Source organism: Argiope bruennichi, chromosome 4, assembly GCF_947563725.1.
Source record: "Argiope bruennichi chromosome 4, qqArgBrue1.1, whole genome shotgun sequence".
Lineage (NCBI taxonomy): Eukaryota > Metazoa > Arthropoda > Arachnida > Araneae > Araneidae > Argiope > Argiope bruennichi.
Window position 1 is genome coordinate 92,085,291 of NC_079154.1, and position 23,570 is coordinate 92,108,860.

The 23,570-nt window shown below is 27.8% G+C and overlaps 1 protein-coding gene across 3 annotated transcripts in view; it reads right to left on the bottom strand.

The window, feature by feature from the left end:
* Positions 1-845: 845 nt before the first annotated feature.
* Positions 846-23,570, bottom strand: part of LOC129965805 (paired box protein Pax-6-like) — a 94,520-nt gene continuing 71,795 nt past the window's right edge. For 2 of the 3 annotated variants that reach the window (XM_056080006.1, XM_056080005.1), the window contains exons 5-9: positions 16,004-16,147; positions 7,562-7,644; positions 4,320-4,513; positions 2,985-3,169; positions 846-2,075 (exon numbers count right to left, since the gene is read on the bottom strand). In XM_056080006.1, the coding sequence (XP_055935981.1) occupies positions 1,981-2,075; positions 2,985-3,169; positions 4,320-4,513; positions 7,562-7,644; positions 16,004-16,147 (701 nt within the window). In that variant the 3' untranslated portion in view covers positions 846-1,980. The remainder of the gene's footprint in view (positions 2,076-2,984; positions 3,170-4,319; positions 4,514-7,561; positions 7,645-16,003; positions 16,148-23,570) is intronic. The other variant, XM_056080007.1, reaches the window with a different exon arrangement.

Consider the following 23,570-nt stretch of genomic DNA (forward strand, 5'->3'; position numbering starts at 1 on the left):
CATAAAAGTGATGCGATTAGTTAACAGGTACAGTATCATATTTCGTTAAAGACTTCTCTTGAATTTTTGATTATTTAAGTGCCTGAAACCATCTCGATCTCAAAAGCTTTTATTGTTTGAGATAAATCATATCGATAAAGTAGTAATTCGATATCTTAGAGATTGATTCTTATCACAAATATGAGTGGTCTGAATAGACGATTGCATATTTGAATAAATTTGCAGTTCAGTTTTTTTTTCAGTTATTTTTATTTTCTTTCTTTCTTACTTTCACGTCTTATATTTTGATGTTAGTTTTCCCCACAGAAGATTTGATTGATGAAGTAGATATGAAATCTATGGATGGGTTTTTTTCCGAATCCAGTTTGATGGATTAGTTTTACTGCTATCGTTCTTGATATCTGAGTTTGAACGTAGTTTTCTCCGAAAAATATTGAACTTTACCACGGCTGTAAATAAATATCGTTATAGTTTCTTCATATTTTAATAAAAAACCGGAAAGAAGTCTTTATAGATTCATACTTGAATCAAAAATACAAAATTTGAAATCAACTTTTGTTTAAATGCTGTTAATATCAATGGTTTATAAAATATTTCATAGTTTTATAAAAACTATTTCATAAAATAATAGTTTAAATTTAATAATAATTAGCAAAAAAAATAATAAAAACATATGAAATTTTCATCAAGATCAGAATACATACAAATTCATGAGTTATTTCTTATCTTATTTAAATTTTTAACATAATAAGCTCGAATTTATATCAGTAAAACACTCACATTCGTTACAAAAAAAAATTCAAAATGTTTCAAAAAAAATTGCAACAGAACTTTTTATCTACAATATTATACAAAACTAAATATACAAATATCATATATTCACAGAAATTAGAGTTCTTTGAAGTATTGCTCCAATATTTTGCTTCAAGCTCAACGTTGTTGAAAATCACAAACAGAAGAAGTAAAGAGAAAAAAAAATATTTTCGGAGTTATCTATTCTTTAAAGATAAAAAAAAGCTAATTTAGTTTTAATATATACTTAGAATTGCTATTGGCCCTTCAGATTTCCCAATGGATACTACCTTGTAACAAACACCAAGCAGCAAAACAAAACATTTTATAGTTAAAATAAAGGTTTAAATTCCGGATAATATACATCTATGTCACACAGTGATATTTAAATGTAGTTAGCGGTTCCAGATTTTTAAAAAAATTCTTATTAAATTACATTGAAGGACTGAATATATCAGTTTATCGGTGCATCTGAATGGAAAGCAAAAAATACTTCAACGGCTGACATTACAAATATTTCAAAAGTTGAAGTGCTGTAATTAAACATTGTATCACATTAATCCTTAAACATACATAAGAAGATACATGCTTCTTACCACAAATAAGATAATTTTAAACTTGCTCAGACAAAAATAAAGCTTCGCATTATCTATTGAAAAAAAATGATACATACACCGGCTGTAAAACAGCCACATACTTAAACTTGATACAATACCAGTTATGTAAAGTTTGTAACTTCAGTTCTTTGCAAACATCGAAATCAGGCTATAAAACTCAACCTTATTTGGTGATACTTGAAGTCTTCTTGTGTAACCATAAAAACAAAAGCAATCCTTTTGACTGAAACTATTCAACCTTTTGGAAATCTTGAACCAACGGCTGGCTGTGTTCAGGAGGCGGTTTGGTGTCTTCGACTTTGGTCTTGTCTTCTGTGTCTCGGATAGCTGTGGATTCAACAGGAGGCATATTCCATTGGTGATGATTTCTTTCCATACCTGAAGCCAAGTGTAGAAAGAAAGGATGTAGGTAAGGGGATTCACCCAACCTTAACCCATCCAGAATCGAAAGACCTCGGTCATTTAGCATATCTTGTTGTTGGTGTTGGGAAATTTGTTGCGGTTGTTGTTGTTGGTGTTGGTGTTGATGACTACTGGACGACCACTTGTGACGACCACTGGAGTCCTTTCGTCACTGAATCCGAGGCCAGTAATTACTCGTGACCGATATATCGGGTGTTTGTCCAGGTACTTGCACTGGAACTGTTACACCTGGAGATATGACACCTGAAAAATAATTCTAGTAAGATTCCGTGAGAATGGTGCTTAACACATTCATCGCTGTGATTATGCAAGGAGAATTTACTATCTCTATCTTATAGTTTCAAATAGTTTCGTCACTGATGCATGAAAAATCAACAAATGTGCTTTAGCTACGATGAATGTGTTAAATTGCAGTGACATCCTTTTTTTATTACTGCTAAAAATACATATATTTAATTTATTAATGTCAGAAATATTATAAAAGTCCTTGATTTCTCAAACCATTTACTTAAATGCATCTATAGATGAGTAGACTCTTATAGCTCATAATAAAATTTTATTTAAAACTAACTCTGCAACATTGAACAGTTACTGAAGAATTTATGGTTATATGTTAATATTTCAATGGATTATATGTTTAATTGCTTCTACAGTGATCCCATTCGAAAGAAATGATGATTAAAATCAATATAATATTTGCCGTGTTTAAAACGGAAAAAATTAGAAACATTGAATCAATAAAAAGAGGATGCTAAGATAATCACCCCATTTTGTTAAGATATACTTCTTTGGAAAGCAGGCGTTATTCTTCAACAAAAATGCTTAACTGCTGTTCTTAAAATTCATTTTAAAAAATACATTCATTGTTAAAAAAAAATATATCTAAATTCCCTTATATACATATTCCATATATGCCTCAGAGATACAGCGAAGTATTTGAGAAGCTTCTATCATAATGTTCGAATTCTTTTTTTAAAGATAATCTCGAACTTCAGAAGGAAAGAGTAAGTAAAGGGGCGATGCTTTTTGCCATCTTCTTCTTCCAAATAATTTAACTAAACAATTTATGAAAGCACACAGAAGTTTATAAAGGAACATGTGATAGTTTATATTTCCAAACGAATTTGCTCTTGAAGTATTAAGTTAACTTACCAGCACTGTGTGGACTTGTCCCACTGACTGCATATGAAGGATGTGAATTCATTGCTTGCGCTGGAGTACACGATGCACGCGAATACGCTCCTAAACTGAGAGTATCGTGTAGCATGTAGGAATAAGCTCCAGGATCCCTCTGCTGTAGACAAGAGCTCGGCGTCATTCCCGAAACGGGCGTCATGCTGAAAAACACATGGTAAACGAAATAAAATTAGAAAATGGCCTTAAAACAAGAATGGTGCTTTTAAATCCTATTTTCAATGACCGAAATCTTAGGGGGAGTGGGTGAATGAAAGATATTCCTGAAATTGGTCCTCAATTTTTGAAAAATTATCAAGTCATTTAGAGTCCGGAAACCAGAAAAAAAAGAAAGAAAAAAAACAGCATTTCAATAGCATTTCGATAACTTTTACAATGATTTTCTGATAATTTTATTCAAATTGACAAAATACAGCAAGAAATATATTTTCTGATCAAAGTACACTGTTGCTTATTTTCGTAATTGCAATTAATGCATAAGCAACAGAAATCGCAAAAATAACAAAATCTAATGACGGACGCACAGTTGTACGAAAATATAACTTTATTTTCCTAAATTACTTGAATGATTGTATGATTTATCTAAATTACTTGAGGTTATTCTAGTTGTAGGTCACGAACTACGTCTTTAAATAAGCTATTGATTCAGAAGCCTTCAGCAAGTTTTGAATATCAGTAATTCGCAAACGGGTAAAAACAAAATAAAATTTAAAAAAACGAAACTGGATTTTTTTTTCCTGGAAGAACTAACAGTTAGCATAGTTTAGAATTTTAATAACCTGATGATTCTACTGCTAGTGGAATGTATCGTTATATATATATCCAATCAATTTCTTAATTATCCGTATTAAAATACTGCTAAAGAGATTTTAATGTTTATACTCTCTAATTTCAAAGAGCGACATTTTACTTTTAATTTAATAGAACATACCTCTCATTATATGGGGGCAATTTTTCACTTTTTAAATATATTTATATATATTTATTTCTACTTTTTATTTTGTTCGCCATAGAATACACCCTCACTCAGTACATAAGAAGTATTATTTTGGATTGGTAAGAATGAATGATTTTAAATTACGAGCATCGATTATTGTGCCAGTCTAGTGAAAATAAAAAACAACAACCACAAAACATTAGATTTCAAGCAGGATAATTTAAATTAAAAATAACTATATCAGCAGAAATGTTATTAGAAGTATCAAACTAAGAAAGCCTACTGCACTAACAAAATTTATTTTGCTGTGATTGATTATTTGTCGAAATAATTCTATCTTGATAAAAGCTACTTACCCGTATGAATCTGTCATGGCTCCCATGGGTTGTCCTAATGAGGGGTACATGGTATTCGCAAAGGTACCATTTAATGGTAACCGACCGGCAGTGGGTGTGGCGACACTTGTTGCACTGACTTGGTCCACCGTCCTTCTTTGGTTTCGAAGCTTTTCTTCTCTTCGCCATTTTGCTCGACGATTTGAAAACCAAACCTGTGAGACAGACCACTGTGTTCATTTTAGAAAACGAATGAAATAAATCATTGGATTTGTCTTCGTTTACTATGCATTTGGCCTTCACGTGCTAAATAAGATCCGAAACATACTAGATAAGCTATGGAGATTCGATAATGCTTTTTGAAAAACTTGAAAAGGGTCACGAGCTTTTGTAAATGTGTATTTACCTCGAGATAAAGATGTTTCACAAATTCTTTTTGGAATACTTACTTAGCTTCATTATTTAAATAAATGATTATTGATTTGTTATAAGTCAATGAATTTGCTATAGTTACGTGATAGCGGATATCTTGATGCGCAGGAAATAAATAATTTTACTAAGCAGGTCTTCTAATTAGTAAAAAACAATAAATATTTGTCTGCTTGTTGAATCAGAATATATAATTGGATTAATTAATGCATTGTCCTTTTATTTAAATTATCATTAAATTAGCGATATTTTTTAATTAAAAAGGTTAATTTTTTAAACGATTTTGGAATTGCTTCGAGTAATATTCTAAGTATATTATAGTCTGTGTATTTTTTGTAGGCGGTTCAAGGTCACATTTTCTACAGCGTTACTGGTTCCAGACAACCAATATTCATTACAATGGTACATAAATGCGCGTTTGTTTCGATTTGATGAGTTGAAAATTTTCATAACTCAAGGGAATGGGAACGTTACCAATTAGAATACCAATTACCGATTTAGGTTTTAACTACAAGTGTCAATATTTTTATTTTGATACTTGCATTGCATTACTAAAAAATCCATAAATGAGCGAGATGACTGAATATTTAGATGCAAAAATCCATTCATAATTTATTTTATTCTTATATTCGTGAAATAACTTAAGTTTGAAAGAAATATTTTTATTCAAAAGGTTTTGCAAAAAAAATCAGGTATTAGTGTACGTATAACATATACGTACACTAATAGCAGAAAATCTGATGAAAACAGATATCTGATTTGTAATAATCTCCTTGGAGAGAACACAGTTCTAAGTATTCATAAATTTCATTATTCCATTCTATTACAATCTAACAAAAATTTTGTTTTAAGATGCTCCGATAAAAAAAAGAAAAAAAAGAATCGATAAAAACTGTTTAAATAAACATTCAACCAACTCTTCTGCTTATGGATTTTTTTTTTAATCTGCTTAATATATATATATATATATATATATATATATATATATATATATATATATATATATATATATATATATATATATAAATGTTTAGACAGTAAATTTTTAAAAAAATTATAATATTTTTTAGGTTTATAAGGAATTGAAATGCCTACCATGTGGATACTAGAGATAATGTGGAAACCTGCTTTCAATTATATTTGATTTGATATGACGTCTTAATATATTTATAATCAGTGACTTACTTCTCACTACTCAAACTAGGCAGCTGTCTAGAGCCGCCAGACTGAGAGGAAGCGCAAGCAGATCGATTTAAAAACTTTATTTTCTTAATTGAAAAATTAATAAGTTTGTAAAGAATGCAGTTCTATAAATTAGAATAATATTAATACTTTCTCAAATATAATTGGCCAGGTTTCAATATATATTTTATTTAGTCATTGGAATAATTATAAAACTGAATATCTGCTTTAAAATAATCCTGCGTACAAGCGCGGATGCCGGAGCTGTCTGGTGTCATAAGCGATAAATAAAATAAAAAATATTAAATTTACAAAATCAATAAAATAAAAAATATCGACCAAAAATAAATAATTAATTCTATTAAAAATGTAAACTTAAAATGAACAATTATTAAAAAAGGGGCCTTATAAAGTGCCTAGGAGCCTAAACTACCTACATTCTTCACTGTTTATAATGAAAAAAATAGATGTAATGGAAAACAGCATAACAAATTAGTAAGAATTGAAATCAAGAAAGTTCTCGCATACTTTCTATTAAATGTATTGGTGTGTTATGAACTGCGTGGCACTAACGTACAATAGTTATGAAAAAGCGTATTACCGTGCGATCTTTTGCGATTAATCGCTAAGTTGTAATTAATACACGAATGTCAAAAAATTAGATGTGTACTTTGGACGCCATTTTTTGATGACCGATTGAGACCAAAATTTCACACACTACAAATGTAGTTACAAAATCACGTACAAAATTTCATGAATTTATGTCACTGCGTTTATACGCTCGTTTATCGCATTTACCTGCTTGTGAAAGTACAGATTAATGGTCAACCCCTTGCCGGACTTGCTTTCTATTTTGATTCATACACATACTTTAAATGCTAAATTAATATACCAAATTTTATTCATATAGTTCTCTTTATTTTTTTTAGTTATGTTAACATATGTTCGGACAACCAGACAGACAAGAGAATGGATTTCGTTCAAAATTTTATAAAAATCTGCAAATTCGGTATAAAAAAACATGTACCAAATTTTATTCATCTAGATCAAAGTGTTTTTGAATTATCTTTGTGTTCCCAGACAGAGAAATAGACTTTCAAAAAATATGTTGTTTGAACTCAAAAGATTCATGGATGTGCAGATATTGAATATATTTAATTATAATTACGCATAATTCTGAACCTGGAAGTAAGTACCTCAAAAAATTCATGATTTTTCATAGATGGTAAGTTGTAAAGATAAATTTAATTTCGAACACCGATTTCAATTTATGATGGAATTTGAAAATCATTAAACAAATATGTACAACTGGGCAATCAACTTTAAAATAAATGTCTATGTTGACAAATTCCAATCTAATTTTTTTATTATTAGTAGTATTAGTTATTCCATTGAGATTAAGAAAAAACAGTAATAAGATATAGCAGTGATGCTTTTAAGAATTAGAAAATATTTTTATCGGAATTAAATTAAAATAAATTTAAAATGTTTAATTACAATGTTATTTAACGTCTACGCTATATTTTGACCAAATTACTTCATTCATATTATATTCACTTTAAGTAAATAAAAATAGTTAAAAATTAAAAAAATAAAATTTGAATCTTTATTGCAATATAGATTTTAAAGGAATAGTTGGACAATATTCATACCTGTATTCGAGCTTCTGGTAAAGCAATTTTTTCTGCTAACCTTTCCCTTGCAAATACATCTGGATAATGAGTTCTTTCAAATTCTAAAAATGAAAAATGTTATATTGGAATTTTCCTTATTTTACTATATAGTAATTGTTTTAAATTATGAATTAAAGCAAGAGCAAACACATAAGGGTTAAAGTGATCTAGTTTTAAGCATTGTTACAACTTCAATATTTGCAGCAATAGCATTTAAATATATTTTTAAAATACTAATCAAAAATTCAACAAAGTTTAACACGTTTAATAAGACGGAAATGAAATTTATAAGATACTAGTCAGCTTTGAAGAGAAAATAAATAATATACACCTAGATAGTAAATATCAAATATGTTTTATGGCTTGAATTTTCGATTTAAAATTACTTAATTAAATATTCCTATTTGCATTCCTATTTACATTTCTAGTAATTGTTATGAAGTTATTTTTATAACGCAGTATTAATAAGTAATCGTCTGACAATTGCTTTGAAATTGCGATCCATTTTCTAAGTCTCTATTTAAAAAGATATTTCAATTTATTTCTCAGATTTTACAAAAATATTGCTAATTACCTTGTGGGTGAATAATTAAGTTGGAAATTAAATTAGTAGCTACATTCTTTAATGCTTTTCAAAATATTACGTTTCATTATTTTATTTTTTTCCCGAAACTTTTTTTTTCGTACAAGTAAAAAAAAAAAAAAATATTACCACATCTTGAAAAATTGATAGATATTCCTTTCACAGAATGTTAATTATTTTATTTTCGAATAAGATCTGGTTTATTAGTACTGTTGAGTAAAAGATTTATTCTTTACGGTTTAACTTAAAAATATTAAAATACGAATATTTTGCAAAATAATTTCTAAAATTTAAAAGATTAATACATTTGTTATTATTGATACGTTTTTGTTTTCTTTGCTTTAAATTTTGTTCCGAAATGCATGAGCATACACACCTATGAAATTACTACATGAACAGTCATAACCATGCGATACATAAATGGTACAATAGAATATAATTTCTTAAACATTTTCAATTACGATCCCTTTTGGGGGATTTCTTTCAATATAATAATGATAAAATAAAATTAATAAAATAAAATATTTAAATTAGACTTTAATTTATTGCAAATTTTATTTTACATTATTTGATTTATTTCCATAAACATGATTCATGTGATTATTTTAAATTATTAATTTTGAATAATTCGGTAAACGTAAATATCTTTTAAATTTTTAATGTAAATAAATTTTAATTTTGACATCAAAATTAGATTTCACTAAACTATATTAGATAGGATTCTTTAAGTCAGAAGTCTAATCTAGAAAGTCTCTACAAATTTCTTTGCATCTTGGAATACTTATAACAATGCTGAATGAATTATTATTTATTTATTATTTGAAGTATAAAAAATTAAGGCAATACAAAAAGCAGATCCGAGTTGCTTTGCTCTGCAATCCTGTAAATTGTTTTAATTTTTCAGCTGCCGTACTTCCTTTGTCTTCGTTCAAAACATAGATTAATATATTAATAGATTGAGGTATTTTTCAGTATCCATATAATTATATGACAGTATGAATTATTATTTATTTATTTAAATTATTATTTGAAGTGTAAAAAAAATCAAAGGAATATAAAAAGAAGTTCCGAAATGGTTTGCTCTGCAATTCTGTAAATTCCATTAACTCTTCCGTTGCTGTACTTTCTTAAGAGTCTTCGTTCAAAACATAAATTAATGCTTCAATAAACTGATACATTTTTCAATATTCATATTTTTATATGACTATAAAAAAGCATTAATTTATCAATTCTTTAAGATTTTATATTCATTAAACTTTACAAAATAGAAAACCATGCTTTCACTCTCTCCATTATTTACGAGGTTCAGTAATGATAGCACTCTGTCTATGACCTTGTGTATAAATCATTAAGAATTTTTTATTTGCTTTAACAGCTGGCATAAGGCCCATTGATAAAATAAAATAAATACTTTAAAATAACCTTCAAGGAACCTTTGTAAAACTGGCATTGAATCACTTGATCGGTTTCCCCATTAACGTACCCATTGTTACTTATGGTAATTAAGTAATGGAATTCGATTAAAATCTATTGTTTGAAATTGCTCATTCATAAATTAAAATGTTAAGAATCAAATAAAACCTTAATTATTCATTAATAATTTTGAAAAATTCCAATCCTGACAGATCATTATAAAAAAAATTGTAGGCAATTTTTTTTTTTAAATTCTTAATGAAAAATTCCTTTTGTTAAGTTAAATTGTTTTAATTATTTTTATAAGTGCCTTGTATTAAATCTTTTGATTCAGGCAATTTGAATTATAGATGATTTTAACTAAGCTATAACTGGAATAAAGAAATGAATTTAGATGAATATTTCAAAAAGAAAACAATTGATATTTAATATGTAAAATCTTTAAAATGGATTTTTTTGAACTCGAAAGATATATTTGTTTTATATTAATACCAAGTTTCAATACGATAAAAGTGCATTATTTTGAAAACACATGAAATCTTTTTATTTTATTATATCTTGCATTTTTCCTGTTATTTTAAATTATTCTTTCTGTTTATTACTCTATTTTTCAAAAAGAAAAAAAGAATATTCGAATTTAAAAATAACAGCTGGCTTAATCAGCTCAATTTAAACCCAAAAATAGAAAACACTGCTTTCATGAGCACTTTTATTGTAAATTTAATGAATATGATTAAAAAGCTTATTTGTTTTACAGTTTAATGTTTTCAGATGCAAATTCATAAAATTTAATTTTTCTCTACAATGATATAAATTTAAAAACAAATCATTCGCAATTTAATATTTAAAAATAACGAATAATACAGTTTTTATAAATAATTTTATTTAATATAATAAAATAGAATAATTATTTTAATAGCATTATTTATAAAACTATCACTTTTAGCATATTTGCTATGTGTTTTTTCCCTTGTCTTTAGTATTATTTTAATTATCATAAGTAAAGGCGAATTCGAATATATTTCACACTTTAGCCAAAAATAGGGCTATATTTTGAAAATGAATGGCTTGACCAAGGTGCGTTCTTAAAACTCTAGTCCAGCAGTCGCTAAATACAATAAGCAAAGTCATTTTTGGCAAAATTAAAACCAGGTCCTCAAAGGTTTTTAATAAACTTTACCTCTTACCCATTAATTAACAAAGTTTTCATTAAATGAAAAAACGTTAATTATTTTATTTGGATTTAATAAACAAATTAAGGAACTTCATTGCTTTGTATACTTTAATTTTAAGCGAAATGAGATTTTGAATGAGAATCTTTGAAATTCACGGCAGGAATTTTTTTATGGTCAATCTCGAGCAACCTCTCTATTAGTCTCCTGAAAGATTGCTTTGTTGTAGATCTTAAGCATTTTCTGTTAAGAACAAAAAATGAAAAAAAGAAAAAAAAAATCTTGACATTCTGAAACGAATTATTAATTTAGATTAAATCTTAAAAAGAGAATACGTCGCATGATGTCCGCAATATTTTATTACGAATTTTTAATAGAATTTTATTGTTGTAAGCTAATAATATTAAAAAATATTGTAATATTTTTTATAAACACTTTTGCAAATTTATCCAATATGTGTAGTTTCATATTTATTGCTTTTAATATTTCCGATTAATTTTTAATTCGTCTTAGATGTTTTTTAGTGTTATTATTATTTTCCATAATTCAGCCATATTCTTTCCTTAACTTTAAATATTAAAATGAAGTCCTGTCCATCCTTTCATTTAATATGTTATATGACAGTATGTGCCTGGTTTAAAAATAAAACATTAGTGTATTGTGATTTGTTAGATCTAAAATTAATATTCACATTCAATATTTTATCCCTCAATTGGTAAACAAAGAAACAATTAGCTATTTATTGCAAAAATTAGTAATTTTCTTTTGTTGTTGAGAGAGTTCTTACTCTAAAAAAGCAGCAAACAAAATATTCAAAATGATACAGATAATTCACATTGATGATAATCATGCATAGTGAGAAATAATAATAACAACACATTAATTTAGATAATCGTATCAATATTTAATGATTAATTACAAAACTTAAATTTATCTAATGATTAATTTTTAAAAAAAACTTAATATTTCATAAATTATGATCTCTTATAAAAAAACAGTAGGCCTTCTTAAATTTTTTCTACTATAACCTTCTAAGGAGGAAACATTCATCACCCCATTTTTGATGCCACTGCAATATTCAGAAATTATTTAAAAATATTTAATTAAAAATTAATTATCTTCTGTAATAATTTAGTTTAGAATTATTGGAAAGAGCAGATTCTGTGAGATTCCAATCGGAGTTTTTGACCCACAGTTTTAAAACATCAATTCTACAAAAATTTTTTACTCAACACTTAAAAAAATAATCAGATAAATCACATTCTTAAATTTTCTGAATTTAAAATAGAATTCAAGAAGAGGAAAAAAATATTTTTGATCAATTTCCTTTATACATTAACTACTACTAAACGACTCTTTGACTTTTGGTAAAAGTTAAAATATACTTCATTTACAGATTTTTTTTCCATGAAATTTTCATAATTGAAATACATTTTTAATTCATTCCTTATCGATTTGTTAAAAACAACATGCAATCATCGTCTTTTTAAATAATATTATAATGTGTGATCTATAATATTATAATGTGTTTTAAATATGCGTACATAGTTTCGCATCACTAGGAATATACTAAAAACGATAACTGAAATGAACTAAAATCATTCAAATTGTAAATTTGTCAGCTACATTACCAAAATTTTATGATAAAAATCATTTAGAAAAACTCTCGTCCATTTTTAGCCATGTAATAGATATTTTTGAAAATTTAACTCAGTTTATTTAAATGATAAATCGTACAAAATATGAAAACCTTTCCGATACATTTTTCTGTTTAAAATCGTTGGGGAAGCGATAAAGTTAAATTTACAAAGCGGAATCATTTTTTTTCAACAAATTTACTTTCTCATATTGAGGACAGAGGGCAGCACCACTGAAGCGTAAATAATGAAAAAAGTTTCAGATGTTGGAAGTTCGCCTCATGATTTAAACACTCAGCGATCTTATACATCTCACTTAGAAGAATAAAACTATAAATGCATTAAAATATTGCTGTCGACTCATTCTAAACAAAATAAAATTTGAATTTTAAGTACTTTCTTTCATTAATTCAGAAAAGAATTATTTCAATAAATATTATATTTAAAAACGAATTTTTCTCGAAAATCTGATGAAGTATGACAGGATTTTTCTGATCGATCTGGAGTAGCATTCTGACTAAAAGTTCAACATAAAAACTAAAAAATATGCATTTTGATTAATTCAGATATGCATATTTCCTTTTCTTAGGTAAAATTATTGAGCAAACAGTTCTTTTTATATAAAATGAAAAAGATATTAAAAATTATCTTTGGAATTTTTGTCCATAAACTTTAAACTTTTAATAAACATTTAATAAATATTGAAAATCTATAATTTTTTTATGCAAACTTTAACAACTTCTTCCAGTCTGCGAAAAGAATTTATTAAATCATGCAAAATAAAAGAAATTTGCATTCAATATAGAAAAATTCAACGAATTAATTCACTTTTTATAATAATTTTATTGTAATTCTATCATTTTTAACTCTAAAAACTACAAATTCTTAATGTACATAACAATCAAAAGCATTCAAATATGCATGCATAAAGATATGGTCACAAATTAAAATAAAATTCATGCAAAAATACAGAATTACTACTGAGAAATAAATGCTTTTACACCAAACAAACATCAAATATTTGCAGAACCATAAGCCCTTGAAAATGACCTTCAGTATACAGCCGTAATTAATTCGATTTTTAAAAAGTAATATTAATCAATTCTCCAATCATAATACTTTTATTGCATTTCTTTCAACGCCAATAGAATAATAATTTAATTGAGGTTTCAAATATGTGATCTTTCCTCAAAAAAATTCTTCACGGAAGAATTCAAAATATTTAAATTTCTATAAAGAAACCAAATAACTTTTTTTTTCTAACTTATGCATTTTTCAATGGATTTTATTTGAGAAAGTATGTGAGTTTGAGTTTTCAACTGAATTTATCAACAATAATGTTTTTATATGTATTATATATATATATATATATATATATATATATATATATATATATATATATATATATATATATATATATATATAATCACATTTGCCTTCAATAAGTTGCCAGTGAAAGTATTAGATAGTCATAAAACAGGATTTAAAGAAAAAAAATTTATTACATTAACTGAATTTTTCATTAAAAGGTATCTTGGAATTATTCAACCACAAGAAAATGTAGAAATTTAAATCGTTTGCATTTGCAAAGGTTTCCAATATTTAAAGAAATAGGAAAGCTATCTAAGGATACGTTTTGTTTTAAATATCAATAAATACTCCGGTATATCTTCTAAGAATTCAATCTAATTAATTTTTCCATGTACTTGGAAGCTTTTTCCTATTTAGTTTGATATTGTGAAATTTACATAGTCACTGCTTTTGAATAATATACAAACAGAATTATATTATGAATTTCTTACTTCTAGTGTTGATATTAAAATTATTCTAACATTTTTAGAATATGAATTGTCTTAAAATCTCCAGATATTTTCGTAGTCATCATAAAAAAGGAATGAGCAGCTTTAAAAACGAGCTTCCAATGTCATATTGGAAAGTTATAATTATTCTAAAAAAAGGCCTTTCTTTTTTTCTCTCTCTCTAACATTTTTCAGAGTTGGACCCCAATAAATTAAACTGATTTTTTTTAAATTTAGTGTTTCGTATACAGAAATAACAATCTAATTTTTATGTAAATATAACACTATTGTAAAAAATGTTTGAAAAAAATCAATAAAATTTTAATCCTTTCTTGATTTTAAACTAAATTGTAACTCTACAGGAATTAAGAAAGATTTACTTTTTTGCAAAGGCAAAATGAATCCTTCTATTAATAAATAGCCTTCTCAAAGCGGCATAAAATAAAACATCTAAAATTATCCAAAAACCAGGCTTCACCCGCTAATCATTGATAATAATTTATTGCAATGAAATTGATAGTGAAATTTTTGATAAAAATATAAATGAATAATGTTGTAATGGCAATAAGAAGCAAATGCCATGTTATATCGTTGCATATTGATTCATAATAAACTTTAAATTCGCTTTCAACTATTTTGTAACTAATTTACAAATTTTTCAGATTTGTCTCGGATAAAACATGCGCTAAGGCTTTAGATAGTTCTGATTCGCTTATGTATTATCGCCCACATATTCCACTTAAAATTTTACCCTGAAAAAGACGGTGCATTGCTTTAAGTACAGTTGCTTTTCGTTTTTGCTTTACTTCTTACTTATCTCATAACAGGAATAAAAAAGTAATGCATTTAGGAGGGGGAGGATTGTCGTTTGAATAAAGAATTTAACGTTAAGTGTCTCGGAACGGCATTACGCATCATAATAACGTCTAATTATTTGTATTCAATTTGTTCATATTTTGTAGGGATTTTTAACGCTATATTCTGGAATTCTGAGCTTTATTAAACTGCAACAAGTTTCTGGTGACCTATTGCAGTTTAGCTATTTTGGAAAGACCTTTATTCAAAGGAAGCACAGAGTAACGACATTTTGAAATTTACTTTTGGGAAAAACTTTTACTAAGCAGAAATATTTGTTTACTTTTTAAGTATATTGCTTTCCAAATGCAAACGGATAGTTTTGTACTTAAGAAATAGTGATAACAATAAGTTGATTTGTTATGGTGATACTTCATATTAATTTATACTTTTTATCTAATTGTGAAAGTTTCTATAAAATGTTACTAAAATAGCTTAACAGGGTAATTTGTTAAAATCTTGAGACATATAATTTAATTTAAATTATTAATTTGAATACATTTGAAAAATTCAATAAATTAATAATGTAAAAATTGATTGATTATTAATATTTGAATGCTGGCAACTAATACATTGAAGGCAAACATTCCTAGAACTGATTAGCTTCCATTTTGATCTGATTTATTATTTTTGTCCAAAAAAAAATCGGCTGTATAAGGCGCATTTTAAGAAAAATAAAATGCAATCAAAATCTAAAATACAAAAAAAAAATTAATTTAATTTCAATAAAACTTTTAGCGTTTAGTTTTGAGTTTACTGAGCTTTAAAATAATTTATGCTTTTTATTTCTAATTTCTGAGGTTTAAAAAACTCAAGTTTCGTTTTTTCTTTTAAAAAAATTGTCAAAAATAAATTTATAAACTGACCTATCCGCAATTTTGAATATGCAAAATAAAATTTCCAACCAAAAGTTGGAAATTCCGAGCTTTCAAGGTTCTACTACATTTTGTCTGAGGGCATACCTTTTTCAAGGGCCTCGATCTGCTCATTGGCAAACGAGGTTCGATTTCGTTGCAGCTTACGTTTCAGGCGCATGCGCATCTGTGAATCTTCGTCCGCTGATGAATTGTTCTCTGAATTCCCGTCAGAGGTTGCTTCATTTCCACCTGAAAATAAATATGACACTATTTATAATTAAAACATTGATAACCAGTCCGATATGAATCCATAAAAAATGAATATTGATATGATCATTCAAGTCTGCCTGTATTTATAGAGAAAGAAAACAAAAATACTTTTTTTAAATGCTCCAATGAACATTAAAAACAGACAATAACAAATTTAATTATTTAATAAGATTTATGTACAAAGAAAAATATTTTTTGACCTGATCACGGTGAAGAGTTAAACATCTATCGTATCAATAGACCAGATTTCCAATCCCTTCAATGAAGAACTTTGCCGCAGTAATATTATATGGGCCGCCAGTGATATGATGAAATTCTCTGAAATTCCTTTTAAGGAAATAATGTGGATAAGGAATGTCTAAACATTTGTTCTCCAAAGTTACAATTTTGTCATACCGTTCAGCAAGCATACAGTTTGGAATTCCAGTATCCTCGGTTTCTTTCGAGAATCTTGGTTAATTTGCTAAATAAATCAGACAGTATGGTCCTTCTTCATCGAGAACGCGACTTAAAGCCGAATGATTTTCATGTCTTTTCTGGTGTGTAGAAATGGATAGAAGGCTAAAATAATAATTCCAGACTAATGAGGAGTTCCAAAAGAATGTTAAAGCCTATCTTATATTTTTCAAAATAGTGATCGGAAAACCTAATCCACCAATACGACAAATGCCTGAATATGCATCGTGATTATGTGGGAACGTTAGCATTTTTGTTCAAATTTTTTTGTAATAATTTCTCTTTGTTTTCTGCTTTTTTCTTTTACAGTCCTTAAGAACTTGAAGGAAAAAAAAAAACTGTTCTCGTAATTGTGTGCAAAATTGCGACCGACAACTTTAACTTAATTTCCACATGTGAAATTTTGAGTAGAGAAGAATTCCAATTATCTATACCTCTATCGATCAGTTTCAGTAAATGAATCTATGCCAGAAAATCGAACTGTATTTTCGTTCTTTAATAAAATCATCAAATTGTTTTAAAAATAATACCAAAATTGTCATTGAAATCGTTTTTCAGGATACGAAGGTTTGTAAAATTCCTTATTCAAAACTATTTTTTAATAACTGAAGAATTTATTTAAATAAAAAAAAACAGAATTACATTTGAGGGCATTCCATACATTGAAAAAAAGAACCTGTCACTCAAAATGTGTTAGAAAGTTTCGTATTTTGAGAGACAGAAAATATTCTTTCGAAAATATTTTTGAATAAGGAAAATGCAAAGGAAATATTTATCATTAACATTCGTGAATCTTCTTATCAAAACTTTTGCATCATCCTTATGAGAACATTCTTAAATAATCATTTCAAAAATTCAAAGAAAACAAAGAAAGTTAGCAGCGTTCACAAATTCTTTTATCTAAACTACTTAATGTTTTAAAGCAAACTTATAAGACAAACAAAACTTGTTAAAATATTAATAAAGGTTATCCCAAAATGAGCGCAATATTTGTCACCATTCGTGTACTAAGTGTGGGAAACCCTATTAAAAAAACCCATTTGACAGTTGATAGTTTAGGGTTGGTAAAAATAGAGCATTACACATTTGAAACACATTGCGAAATATAACCACAAATTAAATAAGGAATAAATACAAAATCTCGATATTATACACAAAAATTTTATAACAAATATACCTCTCACACCATAAAGAGTGTTAAGAAATACATTACTTCTACAGCAATTGGCAGATTCTCTTCATCAAACAATCATCTGCTGAATGTATTGAAAAAATATATTTTAAAAGTTTAAACACAATCTCCTCCACAAATTACAACCTGCTGCTGTAAAAATGGTAATTATCAGACTACAGTTTCATGAAAAACCTAAAGTAAAAGTCTTTGACATGACAAATTTGAAGCATCTGCCACAAGAAAAAATTATCAAACAAAATACTATGATTCGAATTGTTGTATTTATCTGCGCAATGATTATTTTTTTTTCTCTCTTTAATGTTTTTTGTGAAGTAAAATTCAAAAATGCTTCTTCAGCTCGGCACTTAGCCATCAAGTGTATCTGAATTACAATCCCCGCGAACTGAACATGGGTATTAAAGTCAGTTATACCCCTTCACCAGTTCATGCACCAATCTCTTCAGTAGGAGATATCACCCATCATCGACAATAATAACACCATAATTGTAGTATTTGCATAGATTTTTAGTTTCCTGTTGATAGTCTGCTTACAAAATCACTGCCATTTCTCATTTGAATCTCCAATTCATAGCCTTCTGTTTCCTTTACCTAATATTAAAATCCACTTACCAAATTTTAGTCAATAAATGTCAGACGTCGGGCAATTTGGTGATAATCACAAGGATAGATAGTTCAGAAGAATCTTTAGATGTATCTCCCACTTTAAGCCCATTACACTGTTTAAATAAATAATAGGTTATAGTCGCAGGGGTATGAAACGGTGTTATGTTATTGCAATCTACAAGGAAGCGAGAACCCTCTCACTTAACTGTCATTTCTTATGCTTTTATTTTAGATCTTTTTTAGAGCTATACTTCTGTAGGATAAACATTATAAAATATTGTACGTACTTAATATTTTAATTCGGATTTTCGAGCAATTTTAAAACGAATTCGGCTTTTAAAGATATTTACATATAGCTTTTCGAATTGCATAATATAATTATATCAAACGTATATATATAAAAGTTTAATTTTGTTTTATCTTTACTAATAAATGCGATACGATAATAGAGTCGATAAAAAATTTTAATTTTTCAACAGTAAATTAAATAAAATGTGAGAATTCGAAAACCAGTTTAATTCTCAACATCCTAAAATGAAAACAATAGAAAGTTAAATAAATTTTAATTAATTTATCACTTTTTCTTACAATTTTTTTATCTTCTTATGTAAAAAAATCGGTGCTATTTAAAAGTTTATTAAGAAAAAAAAATTAATAAAGCAGAACAAAACCAGATTTCACCCAGGACCATTTCCTCTTCTTTTGTGCTCTCCAACACGAGCTTGATGGATTCGCCTCTCCATTGCCTTTAACAAATCTTAAAAGATAACAGTGAAATTTACTGCAAAAGGAAACAACACCCTCTTCTAATTGCGTCTTCCAAAAATCCCGCTTCCGCGTCAACAGACTCATTATCTTTCCACCAAAGATGGCGTCCGCACCGGCGGAAAAAGAATCATTGAAACACTCCAAAACGCAACTCCTGTCAGCTTTTGCGGCGTACTTGTTTCCCGCGCTTTTATTCCCCTTCCCCCATCCCCCCTTCCCCTCATTCTTTGTTTCAAGAAAAGCGCTGGAAGATGGATGAGTATCTCCTGGCTTGCAATTGCGAAATGAAAAGCATTCTTACAGCGAAGTCGCTTCGGTGATGATTATCATAGTTGTTGTCTGTCTGTCATCGTCGCTTGAAGCAAGAAAGTTTTCCAGTTGTTGTTCTTCACAGTGATTTGTCATACGGAATGAACTTCGCGCGAGATGGTATTGTTAGAGAAATTTTGTTTTGTTTTCATAGATCGGCAAGAGGTATTGGCGAAGTGGGGGGCTGTATTGTATATATGTAGAATTTTGTCGCTTAAGTGTTATGAGTTTGGTTTGTGTTTCAGACAAGCGAAGACAGAAATTTGTGACGGTGCTTTGAAATGAGAAATAAATGCTAAAGGGAACATGATAACGCTTGCTATTCATTTATTTGTATTTCCTGCAACAGAGAATAATAAAAGTTATATTTTGAAATATGCTTGATTTGTTTTTGTAGTACTCTATGCATTATTCGTACATGCTTGATTTGCTATAATTGGAATATATTATTCTAAGATAACCGCCTTTGGTAACCAACCGGTTCTATTGAATAGCATATAATTTAATCGTGATGGCTTCACTTATCAAAAACGTCAAATATTAATGGTTATATAAATCGTATTTTTTCAGAAGCGTTATATTATTACTAAAATTGTGCCATAGTTCTCTTTAATTTTCTGTCATCTCGCTTAAAATCTGTAGTATAATTTTGAAAGAATTGTAATTAAATTTCAACTAATAAAGTAATATTCTTGCAGAATCAAGGCACCTAAAAATATGATAGAAAGAAAAATCATTCAACATTTAAGTTTCATACGTATGGCAGAATATATATATATATATATATATATATATTTACTTAAGTATTAATATTTATTTATTCAATAAAAAAAATCAGACTGCTACAATAATAAAGGAACTAAAAGAACGATAATTTTTTATTTGTGAAAATAGGGATTTGGAAAATAGGGAAAAAGGTTGAACTCCTAAATAATTTCTTACTTCTAAAACGTAATTATTTTAGGATTTTTTTTTCTGTTATTTCCATATGGATGTGTTCATTTCTTTTTAAACTTAATTACAAATAGAACAAATAAATAGTTTGCCTTTTTTTTTTTAACAAAGTCTTCACGTTTCTATTAAGTTATAATAATATGGATACTACATGTACAGCGGTACTAAAAAAAAATTCTTTGCAGGTATATACTAGATGATTTTACTTTTTACCCTCTATATCAAGAGATAAATTCGTTTCTTTCCCGTTTTGTTATAATCGATTTTATCGAGAACAAAGAATTTTAATGTCTATCTTTTTAATAATAACGAATTCGCTTTTACAACGGCAATCTAGCTCTCTGCTAATGAGTAAAATAAATTGGTGAATTAATTAAGTTTGGATTTATTTTTACAAATTCAAGAATACACGTACAATTCCTTTTAAATGATTCTACTCATATAGCTGCTCATTATTTTTATTAAACTGTGAAATATAATTAAAAAATATTTTGTGATAGTTTTATTATTTAAAACCTTGATTATTATTATTAAGCCACTATGTAGGAATCGATCTCATAAATAGTTAAATAACACGGTTACGATTAAACAATTTTTTCTCAGGGTGAGAAAGACTATAGAATACCAATTGGGCAAAAATAAATATTAGGGAAATTAACGTACAATACTTAAAAGTGTCCACAGTGAATGTTTTAACGGCTATTAAAAACATTTAAAGTCATTCATAATCAATGATTGTGCCACGGTTTTATTCTTATTCGTACTTCATATTCAACGAAACTTATATTTTGAACAATATTTTTCAACAAGTCATTAAGTTTCGTATGCTGGCTTAATGCAATAAAGATTTTTCGTGATAAGATAGGCAGGATGATTTTAATTACCACGGGCGCGACGATCATAAAAGTATAAGACGAACATGTGAAGATGAGTCATAACTGCTCCATATCTTAAGATGAACCAATTAAATTTTGAGTTGAAAAAAACGTAAATATTTTTAAACTTATTAAAGATTAACATTCAATTATTACATATAATATCTGTCGTTGGCGATCAGTTGGTCCTTTGAGGTAATTGGCAGATCTTATTGGCTCTCTAGGCAAATTGTTTTTTAACATCAAGTTTTGATCGAAATTAACTTGTGTAATTTCAGTAACCTTACATTTCCTGTTCATTCAGCTATGCGCCTTCCTACTCATTTGTTATCTCATTTATTATTTGAACTTAAATTTGCTAGGAATAATGAACTCTTCATCTACTTATCCAGCATCTCCATAATTTGGAATTCGGTTTATTTATTTATTTTTTTGATACATCACAGTCTATTTTATTATTTAGAAACAATGTTTAAATGCCAATACTTTAGTCCAATGGTTTCGGTGATAAAAATTCATGATTAATAACTGCAATATTGCAAATACACTCGTAAATTTACCTTTTTTGTTACCGTTCATTACAAAATTTCTGATATTTATTTAATGAAATATGCTCTATATAGTTACTCGGTTTATAGCCAGCGTACTGGCATATGGGTTGCACGTCTACCCCGTGTTCTGGGCGTCCTGGGTTCGAGTGCCGGTTCGGGCATGGTTGTTCTTCATCTGTTCTATCTGTGAGATGTGTGAATGTGCCCCCTTGTAAAAAGGGGTTGTGCAAGCGGATGTGATGCGTGAGTAGCTAAGTCGTTCTCTTGGCCCTATTTGGCGCTACTAAAAATCAAGAGACGCTCCCCCACCGGCTTAAAATCGCTGTCTTCGCAACAGCGGGTGTGCCCATGGCAAGTGCCATAAGAAACAACAACAACGATTTTATTTGTACTTTTGATATCTTTAAAAGAATTCGAAGGAAAATATTTATTAAGGAATCGTACATGGTACAATAATATGAAATTACTATTTTTAAATTTACATTTTACAGGAGACTTTGGTGACTGACTGATTTGCAAGGAATATTGACTGCGTTTCGTGTCAATAAATCATGATGTTCATGATACATTCAAATAAAAAAATTTATTAAATTGAGATAGCAATTAAAGCCCTATTTTTTTAATCCCCTTACACCTGGCCCATTGTTGGTGCTTCTTAATGGAATTAGATCCCAAAATAGTATATTTCCTATAAAAACCTAATTACCAAAGTAATCTAGTTTTTAAATGCAATCTTTCACAATGAGGTAACTCCAATTTCTTGTTTCTCATATAAACCAACTTTTCTTCCTTTGTTTTCGTCAATGGAAGAAAATCAAGTGATTGTATATTTTATGAAATAAAGAAAGCGATTTGATAGAAAAAAAACTCTTTTTAAAATTTATGCCGAAGATTTTATTTTGAGTAATCAAAATTTAGAAAAAAAAAATGTGCAGAACAATTATATTTTCGAGATTCATGAGGAACTGCCGATTTGGAGCTTAATCTTTAATTAATCAAAACTCTAATTAAATTTTTCAGAAATTTACTCCAAGTTGCACGTTTTCACATAAATTTGGAACTAGATTTTTATAGTATTTGATCAAAAAATATGACCTGCAGAATACTAAAAGACATACATTCTTTATTATGCGTGGATATTATCAACTTCCATATTCTCTTTATGTCGTGTATTGAACTTGCATGAAAACTAATCAGCAATTTGATGTTAGTGATTAAACGTCAAAACGTTGTTTCAATCGATTTTGATTATCTATCCATTATTAAAAAATGCATTCTTGTCTTGATTTGTTCAAAATTTTGATTAGGAGCTCCGAATTTTTCTGAATCTCAGTCATAAATTAGTTCTTCTACAAAATAAAATTAGTTTTTAATGTTTAAGAAGTTTAAGAAATGTCAATTTTAAAGCACCTTTGATTTGAAATTTTTCAATGAGTATAAAGCAATCAGCCATTCCTGTATTCTTCATTGATTTTCAGTTCTGCGTTTCAGATTGAAAATATTGCCGATTTGAATTAAATGTTCCGAATGATATAATTTTTCATTTATTCAAAAGTAGTTTAAATTTTTTTAAAAAAAAGCATTTTCGAAAAACTTTCATTTCCAATTGTCTGAATTGGATAATTAGAAAGGAGGTCAACTTTGTGTAATTCAAACTTGAGTTTCAAAATATTAGAATGGATTCTATGATA